The following is a 13,097-nucleotide window of genomic DNA, read 5'->3' as shown; positions in this document are numbered from 1 at the left end:
ATAATGCACGGCTCCACGGAGCTGCCATGATGCAGGTGTACCTTGAAACAGAAGCTATCAGGCTAATGGAGTGGCCTGCCTGTTCTCCAGACCTAAACCCCATTGAGCACGTCAAGGATGCTCTCGGTTGATGTATCGCTGTGCATCTTCAAACCAATGTGACACTTCAGGAGCTCCGACAGGCACTGGTGCAAGAATGGGAGGCTACACCCCAGTAGCTGCTTGACCACCTGATCCAGAGTATGCCACCCATTGTGTGGCCTGTGTACGTGCACATGGTGGTCATATCCCATACTGATGTTGGGGTACATGCACAGGAAACAGTGGCATTTTGTAGCACATTTGCTTAGGAACGGTTTCCTCAACGTATCACCAATACCGTGAACTTACAGATATGTGTTGTGTATGTTCCCTACGTGCCTATGCTATTAGCGCCAGTTTTGTGTAGTGTCACGTTGTGTGGCACCACATTCTGCAATTACCCTTAATTTATGAGCATGAGTGTAAATTACTGAACTATTGATGTGCAAGAACAGCCTAGTTCTACTGAACATAGATGATATTCTCTCACTGATTTTCTACATGCCCAATCTAGTCAATTGGCACAATTGCACTGTGTAGGCCACATCTCTGCATCAGAATGTAAGGAGAAAAAAATGTAGCAAAGTCAGAGTTTTCACAGTTATAGTCATTTAATTGGATTACCAGTGCTGCTTTGTTGTCTACAAACAGCATATTTTGTGAGTGATAGACCGAGAATCATCAGGTCAAATTAACCAAGAAAACAGCATCCAGTTGATTTAATGAATTAACTTTCATTATCCAAATCCACAAAATAGACAACACTAACAAGTACCAATTCCTCTGCACAGTAAAGTAGTTATAAAACCCACCTCTGAAGTCACCATTATTACTTTAGCACCCCTTCATCATTTGCATATAGGGCTTATGCTTGGGTATTATTTGTCATTATATGAATGTACAATGTATAAACAGACAGAAGTAATTTTATAATGAGGTTTTAAAAGCAAATTGCAGAACCTGAACAGTAGTGTTCATAATTGGATTGAAACGAATGAAAAATCATTTTCAGTCATCACCAAGTTCGTTTTAGATGGTTTATTTCCAAATCAGGTCAGGAAGCTTCTACGTAAAGGTTTTGTGATTATGAAGAGGTTTTCTTTTTTTCCCTTCTTTTCTTTTTTTCATGCAACAAATATTCTTCAGCTTGTTATTTGTAATTTTCTTCCGTATTCAACCTCCAACAGGTAGTAGCAGTGCCAGAATGGAGAAGATTCTCCCTATAAATAAGGATAATAGTCAAAAACTGAAGTGACAGATCAACTCTGTGTCACTCCAAAGATCTAACTGCCATATCATCAGCCACAAAAAACAGACAGTGGTTTCCACTGCATTGCTTTCCTCCACTACAAAAAGAGTCCTGGAACTGTAAATTCTGCTACCATGTCCAACAAATTTTCCCGATTTCTTCCTTTTCTTTTTTTTTCTTTTTTTTTGTAAATTGCTTACACTATAGCAGAAAAAGCATATTACAATTTCTCAAAAAAAAAAAAAAAAATACAATTCATTTGTACTCTGAAGGATACAGTACTGTGTACAGTGGAGAATACCTGAATACCTGATGTACTTGTATCTGTATTCAGTATAAGCCATTAATGGATGGTACGTAAACATAATAATTTAGGAAATGCTCTCCCTAACTCTATTGTCATGATCTTTACAAAACTTGCCTGTGGTAGGTGGTGTTTATGTTATCTTCACAATACTACACTGATGATGTTGGCTGGTTGGTTGGTTGATTTGGGGGAAGGGACCAAACACCAAGGTAATCAGTCCCATGAGATTTGCGAAGTATGGGGAAGGAAGTTGGCCGTGCTCTTTCACAGAAACCATTCCAGCATTTTCCGCAGCCAATTTAAGGAAACCACGGGAAACCTACATCAAGATGGTCGGACGTGGGTTTGAACCGTCAACCTCCCAAACGCGAGTCCAGTGTGCTAACCACTGTACCACCTTGCTCGGTACTACACTAATGAGCCCAAAAATTATGACCATATGCTTTATATGCTTGTTTGTCCATCTTTGGAACAAAATAATTTTCACAATACTACACTGATGAACTAAAACATTATGACCACCTGCTTAATAGCTTGTTTGTCCATCTCTGGAACAAAATACATCACTGATTCTGCACATCAGGGATGTGAAAGTTTGTGGTAGGTTTGTGGAGGTATGTGGCATTAAATGTCTACACATAGATCATATAATTCGTGTAAATAAAGGGCCACTGAACTGCATATGCGATGACAGTCCTCGGTAGTGCCCCATATGGGTTCCAGAGAATTTACATCAAGTGAATTTGGTTGCTAAGACATCAATGAGCATTCACTATAACGCTCCTCAAACCACTGTAGTACAGCTCTGGCTCCGAGGCATGGACAATTTTACTGCTGAAAGATGGCACTGCCATAAAGGAAGACACCAAGCACGATGAGATGCAGGTGGTTCATAGCTGTCAGTGTGTCTTAGATTACTACCACAGGTCCCATCTAAGCACAGGATAATGTCTCCCATGGCATAAAATCGTTCCCACCAGTCTGTGTCCATGACACACTTCACGTTTCTATCCACTGTTCACCTCAATTATGGCATTTGTGGAGATGACCATCAACCTACTGTAGCAAAAATGTGATTCCCCAAAAAGCTGGCAGGTTTCCATTGATCAACGGCTGAATCCCAATGGTCCTGTGAACACTGCAATAGTAACTGACAATGTCAATGGGTCAACATGTTAACATATAGGGGTGGTCAGCAGCAAAGCTCCACATTCAACACTGTATGATGAACGGTGTGCTCCGAAACACTTGTGCATTCACCAGTACTGCACTCTTTCAACAGAAATGTGACAAATCACTACCCATCCTAGTTTAGAGAGCAGACAAGCTTCCAAACTGCACATTCTGTGTAGGGTCATGGACGTCCAACCATTTAGCACCTTGTGGTAGATTCACTGCCTTTCTACCTCTTTTCAGAGATGCTCATGACAGTAGCACATGAACATTCGACCAGCTTTCGCTGTTTTTGAGATACTTATTCGCAGGCTCTGCGTAACAATAACCTGTCCTTTGTGAAAGTCACTTATCTCAATGGATTTCCTATTTGCAACACATATCTTCACTAGGGTGATCCACCATCTGTGTCTGCTGCAGTTACATACTTCTGTTATTGTGTCACATGCATGCAACACCACAAGGTAGCATCCAACATTGTGGTGCGCAGTGGTCATAATGTTTTGGCTTATGAGTGATACTTGCTTCACTGATCTTTGATCAACTGCTCCAAAACGAGGCAAAAATTTAGACATGCATTAAATATGCAAGCTTCTAAGAATCAAGAATACCTTGAGACACACATGTTATTAATTGTTTTACATTTCTGCAAATATTTACACCCAACTCTTACATTTTTAAATCTGCATGAAAGACAACACAAGATAGTGTTTTGTATGCAACACTCTTAGTTACAACTCAAATTGCAACTAAAAATATGAACATTGCAATGAGAAATAAAAGTTCCTAACACACCACCAGTAAACCAACCCTCACCTTCCTTTCACAAACCGTCACCTTTCCACACAATGGACTAGAATACCTCTAACACATCACAAACTGATCTGTTTATTAAAACAATATACTAATCAGATGCTTTGATGAAAATATACATAACTACATGGAGAACACAGCCTCCCCCCTCCCTCCCCCCCCCCCCCCTCTCTCTCTCTCTCTCTCTCTCTCTCTCTCTCTCTCTCTCTCTCTCTCTCTAATCTAGGCAATAGTTTTTCTCAGATGAACACTCAGCAGTCAATACACAGAGCATAATCAGATCTCTTAAAAGGAAACAAACTTTGAATCTGCACATTTTAAAAGTGCAGTGCCAAAGCCTTCACAATAAAGCCCTGAAATTAATAACCTCCATGGAAACAGGTGCTCAAATCGTATTCGGAAACGAGATATGAATGAAACCCAAAATAGAAAGCTCCAAAACATTTAATGATGTGTGGAATGCATGTGAAAAAAGACAGATTACAGTATAAGAGGGGGAGTGTTCACTGCCATCGACAAAAATATTATATCTATCAAGATAGAAATTGAGTCAGTCTGTGAAGTTATCTGGACGTGACTAACCAGCCCAGGTGAACTCAAGATGACACTCAGATGATGTTATCATCCACCCAGTTCAACTGTAACAGTTGTAGAATCATTCAAAGAAAGTACTCCAATCATGCAATACGAGTTGTGAGTAACTAACATTACGAGTATAGACTGGAAAGTTTATGGATTGATTGCAGGTGGTACAGGCAGACAGTCTCATGAAGTATTTTTGAACACATTTTCCGAAAACTGTCTTCAACAGCTCGTTCAACAACCCATATGCAGTGGAAATATTTTAGACATATCATATACAAACAGGTCTGCCGTTATCAGTAATGTAAATACAGAGACAGGGATTAATGATAATGATACCATAACAACAATGGTTTGTAACCTACATCAACACCCGGCCACCATCTGACAGAGCGGGAACTTCTGGAACTGGTAACTGATCCCATCTTCTCTTTTCCACCTACTAATTGAACATGAGAAGAATATTTGTTGAAAAACCTCTGTATTGACTCAAACTTCTCAAATTTTCTCACAGTGGTCAGTTCCCAAACATACACATATCAAAAAAAGTTTTGTATCACCCCAGTTATCAGAACTCCTGAAGACAGATGTTGAATGTGGATATTGTATCACAGACACAGTCCCTTTGACTATTCAGAGATGTTACTAAACCCACCCAAAGATGTAAACAACCGTGCATGAGCAGTGTCTATTAGATGGAGGGGACCTGCCAGCTGATCAGTTCCAGCCATTCCACTAGGAAGGAGGTACACAGCTTGTGTTGTTTGTAATTCAACCACGTCTAGACAGTCAATACCACAGTTCAAACGTGTCTGAATTGTTATTTTGTGCCAGGAAGGGCTCTCAACAATGGAAGTGTCCAGGCATCTAAGAGTGAAAAAGTGATGATGTTCAGAAAAGTAGGAGATACAGAGAACTGTTGATGACATGCCTCGCTCAGGCCACCCAAGGGCTACTACTGCTGTGGATGACCACTACCTATGGATTATGGCTTGGACAAACCCTGACAACAATGCCACAATGTTGAATAATGCTTTTCATGCAGCCACAGGACGTCGTGTTACGACTCAAACTGTACGCAACAGGCTGCATGAGGCGAGGTTCATCTTTGCAACCGCGATACCATGCAGCATATACAGATGGGCCCAACAACATGTCGAATGCACCGCTCAGGATTGGATCACGTTCTCTTCACCGATGAGTGTCGCATATGCCTTAAACCAGACAATCGTTTGAGACGTATTTGAAAGCAACCACGTCAGGCTGAATGCCTTACACACACTGTCCAGTGAGTGCAGCAAGGTGGAGGTTCCCTGCTGTTTTGGGGTCGCATTATGTGGGGGCGACGTAATGGCTGTACGATACTTGGTTGCCATCGTCCAACCAATAGTGCAACCATATCGGCAGGATATTGGCCAGGCATTCATCTCCATGGATGACAATTCAAGCCCCCATCGTGCACATCTCGTGAATGACATCCTTCAGGACAATGACATTGCTCGACTCAAGTGGCCAGCATGTTTTCCAGACATGAACCCTATCGAACATGCCTGGGATAGATTGAAAAGTGCTGTTTATGGACGATGTGACCCACCTACCACCCTGGGGGACCTACACCGAATCACGATTGAGGAGTGGGTCAATCTGGACCAACAGTGTGTTGATGAACTTATGGATAGTATGTCAGGCCAAATTCAGGCATGCATCAATGCAAGAGGACGTGATACTGGGTGTTAGAGGTACCAGTGTGTACAGCAATCTGGACCACCAACTCTGAAGGTCTCTCTGTATGGTGGTACAACATGCAATGCGTGGTTTTCATGAGCAATAAAAAAAAGAGTGGAAATGATTTTTATGTTGATCTCTATTCCAATTTTCTGTACAGGCTCCAGAACTCTCAGAACAGAGGTGATGCAAAACTTTTTTTGATGTGGGTATTTGGGAGGAAGCTATATGTTGTCTGACTCTCCTGGAATCTACTCTCTGGGAATTTCAATAGTAAACCTCTCCATGATGCACAACACTTCTCTCATAGCATCTGTCACTGGATTTTGTTGAGCATCTCTGTAACACTCTCATGCTGAATAAGTGAGCCCGTGATGAAACTTGCCACTGTTCACTCGTCTTTTCTATCTCTTCTATTAATTCTACAGGGTACGAGTCCCTGACTGAAGAGCAACACTCAAGAATCAGACAGACATGTTTCGTAAGTCACTTCTTTCATGGACGCTATTTCCTTAAGATTCTTCCTATGGATCTTGTAACACCTAATTTTGACCTATTTTGTATCTGTATTGATATTTCTTTGTCAATTGTCATATTGTTTATGTATAACTTTGTATCTGTTATGGAAATTCTTTCACTATGTATACATGTTTCAGTTATGTGAAACTTTTGAACGATATTGTTTAAATTATGCTTGTGGATTTAAATAACTAATGAAATGATTGTTATATAATGTACTATAAATGACTTATTAGGGAATGTAGGGTTAAATGTAAAAGATGTGGGGAAGCTGCACAGTTACGAAAGAAGCCTGACAACAGAGTGGAAAAGGTGTCGCTGGTGCACAATTGGCTTCCTCATCCTATGTGATAGGTAAGGAGCCTAGGCTGAGCAGAGCTGTGGTTAACACCTTGCTAGCAGTAGCGGATCATTGTGGCTCATATTCCTGGAATTTTGATACCAGAAGATCTAAGGACAATATTTATGGGCATTGGATGCTGCATTTGGTGATACCATTATCATGGCATGGTTTCTGGCCCTATTAAAGTATAATTCCGACACCAAGAAGACACGTAACAGGTCAACAGTATTGCTATGATTGTATCGCCGCCAGGTTAATAGCCACTTCAAATTGCACCGCCAATGGCAAAAGCATTCCAGTAAATTGTGGACCACGTATTTGTGAAATTTGGTTGATTTTAATAATAATTGTGGTGTTGCTAAAAACTCTATCTTACACCCGGGACTATCCCAAATCACAAACCAGGACAGGAATCCTATCCTAGTGAATTTAATTCCGAGTGCCCTGATTTATTATGAAAAAGTGGTTAAACTTTAATATATTGTTGTGTTGTTGTTTGCACAGCCAGTTATAATTTTGAGTACGTCAAAAGACTGTTTATGAAGGCACATTTGTTATCTGAAGAGTTATAGTTTGTTGTGCTTTACTGAATTAATAATTAATGATAAGAATACTTATCATTTGTCATACATACTGGTGTAGTTTTGTTAATGAGCATGGTTCTTCAAACCACGAAAGTTCAAGGGTGCTTATGTTATAGGCTGTTAGTTAATGAAGCAATGCAAAGGCTCCTTCACAGCCAGTGTAGTTAGATTTTCATTCTGTTTAGTTGCTTCAATGCGAGTTCAAGAAATAACAATTTACTGTGTTTTCTATTCTAATGCAAGTTGGTTAATACACAGGCATAGATACCCTGTACTAAGCAATGAAGTAACAGAGTATGATCATTAACAGATCCCCTGATTTAAATTCAGACTAATTTCATGCTTTTTCCTGTTCAGTATTGCTACTAGTTTCATGTGTGTTGGTAATTGATTTTGTAAGCTGTTGCACCTAGTTCATTTAAGGTACGTGTTGTTGAGAGGCATATGTTGCTGTTTCGTATCTCATTGGTCATCTGTTTATCTGACTTACTAGTCAGTAGCACATTTACCTGCAAAGTTAGGTTATTGTGAACAGATATAAGGAAAGAGTCTAGTGGTTGCTTTTGTGCTGGGAGAACGTCTGTTCTTGACCCACCGTTTACTATTGTTTATACTCTGCTGGAGTGTTTCGGAAACGATTCTCAGTTTGACTGTTCTGTTTCCATTAGGTTATCTCACAGTCAACTATTCAAAAATTCCTCGCAGAGGTATAACGTTAGCATTGATTTCCATTTAAGGTGGTCAGTGGTAGTGTTAGAATCTCAGTCCGACATCTGCTTTCCCTGCTATTTGTTTTATGTGGTCATTCCACTTAATGTCATTCTGGACTGTTGCTCCTAGGTATTTTACAGTAGATACTGTTTCCAGAAATGTGTCATGAATAGTTAGTTGTACAATTAGTTACATTTATTTATGTTTAGGGTCAACAGTGTGTCCCTGCATTCATCATTCCTGTGCAGGCCCTCCTATAAATTGCTAATGTCTTCTGGTACTGCTACCTTCTTACAAACAATTGCATCATCTGGGAACAGCCTTTCAGAGCTACCGGCATTTTCTACTACATAATTTGTATATACTGTAAACAGTGATTGTCTTCTCATACATCCCTGACATTTTCCTGAAATTACCTTTAAGTCTTTTGAGTTTTTTCTCGCCTTTAGATTTTTTTAGTTTGTTCTGTTAACAGCACAATCTGAAATCTGGTTCTATACTCAACAAGATTGTGTCCCTCCCTCTTGCCCCCCCCCCCCCCCCTCCAGTAAATGACAGTACAGTACCGTATCAAATGCCTTCCAGAAGCTGAGGAACATGGCATCAACCTGAATGCCTAAGTCTACCGTGTTGTGAATCTCATGGAGGAACAGAGTGAGCAAAGTTTAGCGATATCTCCATTCGCAGAATCCAAGTTGATTTTTATGTGGAAGCCTTTCATTCTTCTCCAAAAGCGTCACAAAACATGAGCATAAGACATGTGCCATCATTCTACAACAGACAGACAACAGTAACATAGGCCTATAATTATATGTACCTGTCGCATGACCCTTCTTGAAAATAGGAATGACCTGTACTTTTTTCCAGTCACTGGGTATCCTTCGTTGTTCCAATGACCTACGATAAACTGAATACTGTCAGAAAGGGAGCAAGTTCTTTCACATAATCTGTCTAGAATTTTACAGATATATCATCTGGTCCATATGCCTTTCCCTGTTAGGCGACTGAATCCCTGTCTCTGGTGCCAGTTTTGATCACATGGCTCTTCCATTGTTTACCTGACAAGCTGAAATCTCCCACTATTACAAGATCATGATCAGGACACTTATTCACAAAACTCCACAAGGTCTCTCTGAAGCACTCTACCACTAAAGTTATTGACACATGCTGTCTACAAAAGCACCGAATTATTTTTGACCCATCTCTGCCATCTCTGATACGTAACTTCATGCAAATTAATTTACATTTGGGACCCTTAATAACCTCATTAGATATTATTGATTTTTTACTGAAATAAAGACACCCCCACTAAAGCTAATGAATCAATCAAGATGGCTAGTAGAGTTTTTATGCTAAAAAAGCATATAAACAGTTGTTATCAACCCACTTAGATAATGAATAGGCATAATTTAGTTCCAATATGATGGACATAGAGGACTCAAGGGCAAAATTTTAACAGTTTATAAACTGCGTTCTGGAGAATTACGTGCTGAATGAGTGGATTATGGACAGAAAAGACCCACTATGTAAGAATAACAAAACTCATAAAATGCTGATGACACACAGATTGTTTTATTTTCAGTTCAAAAAAGAGTGTGGAACTATAGACTGGCAAAAATTAATAGAAATTCATGCATCTATAAACAGATCGATGGGCAAAGCATACAACTTCCACTGTTATTCTTTACCAAAAGATCTTGCCGAGAACCTGAGAAAATTCTGGTACTACACAAAAATCACTAAATGGCTTGAAGGTTTCTAGTCACTCACTCATCAACCAGTCTGGTGTGGCTTTAGAAGACAGAAAAAGGAGAGCTGGAGTTTTAAATTTCACTTTTAAAAACTCATTCATGCAAGAAGATCGTACAGACATTTCACTGATCTACCACTGCACGGACTCTTGTGACGAGGACACCCCTGAAGTTGAGAAGAAATTAGAAGAATTGAACACAATTATGTCACCAGTTCTGGATGGAACCCCAATTCAGTTTTACAGATAGTACACTCCAGCACTGGTCCCTTATTTTCGCCCCGACCGACCCACCGACCTACCGCTCTCTCAACCCCCCCCCCCCCCCCCCCACACACACACACATACACATATGATCTGATTGGATAGGGTCTGCAGAAAGCTGTGGCTGTTTGCTCATGATGATGTAGTGTAAGGGCAAGAAGTATCATTGTTTAGCGACTGTAGTTACACGATGATTTAGGCAATTTTTATTTAGTGTGATGAATGCCAGCTTGCTATAAATGGAGAAAAATGTAAGTTAATGAAGATGAGTAGGAAAAACAATCCTGAAATGATTGATAACCATATTGGTGCTGAACTGCTTGACATAGTCACATCGATTACATATCTATGTGTAGCATTGCAAAGTGATGGAACAAGCACATGAGGTCAACAGTAGGTGCCAAATGGTCGACTTTAGTTTATTGGGAGAATTCTAGGAAACTGTAGCTCATCTGTAAAGGAGATCACATAAATAACACTAGTGTGATCTCTTGGGTTAAAGAACACTGACACAATTCAGACACATGCTTCTAGATTTGTTACTGGTAGGTTCACTCAACATGCGTGTATTAACAGAGATGTTTCATTAAGTCAAATGGGAATACCTGGAGGGAAGACATTCTTTTTGGGAAACTATACTGAGAAAATTTAAAGAACTTGCATTTGCTGCTGACTGCAGTAGATTCTACTGCTGACAACATACATTTAGTGGCGACAAGATAATAGAAATTAGGGACTGTACTGTAGCATATAGACAGCCATTTTTCCCTGGCTCCATTTGAAAGTGGAACAGGAAAGGGAATGACTAATAATGGTACAAGGTACCTTCTGAAATGCACTGTATGGTGGCTTGCAGAGGAGGTATGAATAAATATACAAAATATAAACAATTAGGACCAATGCCATGCACAGTTAAACACTTCATTCTGAATATTGTATAACATACCTTCCACCTTCCAAAAAGTTGCAAACATTATCGTCTCTTTTAGAAACCAACTGGAAGGTCTCCTTTATAATTTGTTGCTGCATGTCCTCTGTCTGTAAAAAATAATTAAAATGAGAGACTATACTTAGTTTTTGCAGAATTATGAACAACAGAAGACCAACAATCATATGCTTAATGCACACACAAAAAACAACAGAGGGCACATGATCAATACCTTGCAAACAAACAAAAATCTACATTTTGTCAATTAACCACAGCTGGAATTGATCTGTCTCGCGTGTGTTCTGAATAAAACAGTTTGTTGTGGTATGAAATGGAATGATTACACAGGCCCAGTTATAGATAAAGCAGGTGACTTTGGTACATAGGGAATGTAATCAGTCTATCAAGGAGCTTAGGAAACACTTTTGTGACCCAATCTAGAATACTGGTCCAGTGTAACGAACAAGAGACACTGAAGGTGTTCGAAGAAGGGCACAGCACAAATGGTCACACATCTGTTTGACCCATGGGAGAGCCTCATGGACATCTCAAAGAACTGATCTGACAAAACACTTAATAAATAGAAAGTACCCTCTGAAAGCCTACTTAGGAATTTTCAAGAACCAATGTTAAGTGATTAATCTGGGAACATAATAAAATTTCTTATTTATCATTTCCATAGGGATAACAAAGACCAAATTTGACTACCTGCACTGCGTATAGAGGCATTTAAGCAATCATTCTTCCTGCATGCCATATGTCACTGGAATGGGAAAAGGCCATAATAACCGGTACAATGGGAAGTACCCTCTGTCATGCACTTCATAGAACTTCAGATGTTTTTATATGCTTTCCCTACTGCTTTCTGTAACTACTCCCTCCACCTGGAAACATGTAAAATTAGATTCACAGGACAAGAATCACTTTACCATTGTTCAGCAGCAAAGGTTTTGAGCAACTTATGCCACTGATGACTCTCCTACGCGTTCATGTACATGTGCATAACCCACTTTATAGTGTGTGGTGGAGGGTAGTTTTGGCACAACTATCTTTCACACCCTTCTCCAATCCACTTACTTATGAGCTGTAATTTCTGATTTTCCCACAAGGTCATTTCCCAAGATATATGTGGAACAAAGTAAGACGTGGCCTTATCCTTCTTGGAACATACACATTTGAAATATCAACAGTAAGTGTCTCTCTTGCAGCACCTGCCACTGTAGTTTGTTGAGCATCTCTAACACTAACTAAATGATCCCATGATGAAACATACCACTCTTCATTGGATATTCCTTACCTTTTCTTTTAATTCAACTCAGTTGGCACTAGCCAAAAACTGGTGACTGAATTACACTTCCATAAAATTCTCTTAATGAATCTCAATCTGGTATCTGCTTTTCCTACTATTTGTTTTATGTTGTTCTTCCACTTTAGGTCATTCCAAAGAGTTATTCCTACGTATTTTATGGTAGTTACTGTTTTCAATGCTGTATCACCAATCATGAAATCAAAGAACAGTGCATCTCTTCTTCTATTTATGCACAACACACGAAATTGATTTACATTCACAGTCAACTGCCAGTCCCTGCACCAACTATTGGTCTACAGCAGGTATTTCTGCATTTTGCTTACGTCTTCTAGCATTTTAAAACATTCCTACAGACAACAGCATCTTCCATAAATAGCTTCACACAATCTCCGACATCATCTACTATATTGTGAGTATTAATTGTAAACATCAATTGTCCTACACCACTCCTCTGAGGTACTTGCAAAATTACTTTTTGTTCTGTTAAGATAGACACGTAGGGTTCCAACTGAAAGTCAGTCCTGAATCCACAGTATTGTCTATGGTGCTCAGGATCTCATGGACAAACAAAGTGAGCAGAGAATCATTAGATCTGTGTTTGTGGAACTCTGTTAATTTTTACAGATGTGATTTTTTCACTCTCTAGAAAAACATACTGCATTATGTGCAACAATCTAATACCATTCTTTAAAATGGTAACAACCTGTGATTTTTCCAATAATTTGGTATGCTTTATTGGTCTGGTGACCTACAATAAAC

The 13,097-nt window shown here is 39.6% G+C and overlaps 1 protein-coding gene across 3 annotated transcripts in view; it reads right to left on the bottom strand.

The window, feature by feature from the left end:
* Nucleotides 1-13,097, bottom strand: part of LOC126297833 (AP-3 complex subunit sigma-1) — a 114,282-nt gene that overhangs the window by 48,516 nt on the left and 52,669 nt on the right. For all 3 annotated transcript variants that reach the window (XM_049989082.1, XM_049989084.1, XM_049989083.1), the window contains exon 2: nucleotides 11,048-11,139. In XM_049989082.1, the coding sequence (XP_049845039.1) occupies nucleotides 11,048-11,139 (92 nt within the window). The remainder of the gene's footprint in view (nucleotides 1-11,047; nucleotides 11,140-13,097) is intronic.

This window comes from Schistocerca gregaria, chromosome X (assembly GCF_023897955.1).
Source record: "Schistocerca gregaria isolate iqSchGreg1 chromosome X, iqSchGreg1.2, whole genome shotgun sequence".
Taxonomy (NCBI): Eukaryota; Metazoa; Arthropoda; class Insecta; order Orthoptera; family Acrididae; genus Schistocerca; species Schistocerca gregaria.
This window is presented reverse-complemented; position numbering and strand designations above follow the sequence as displayed.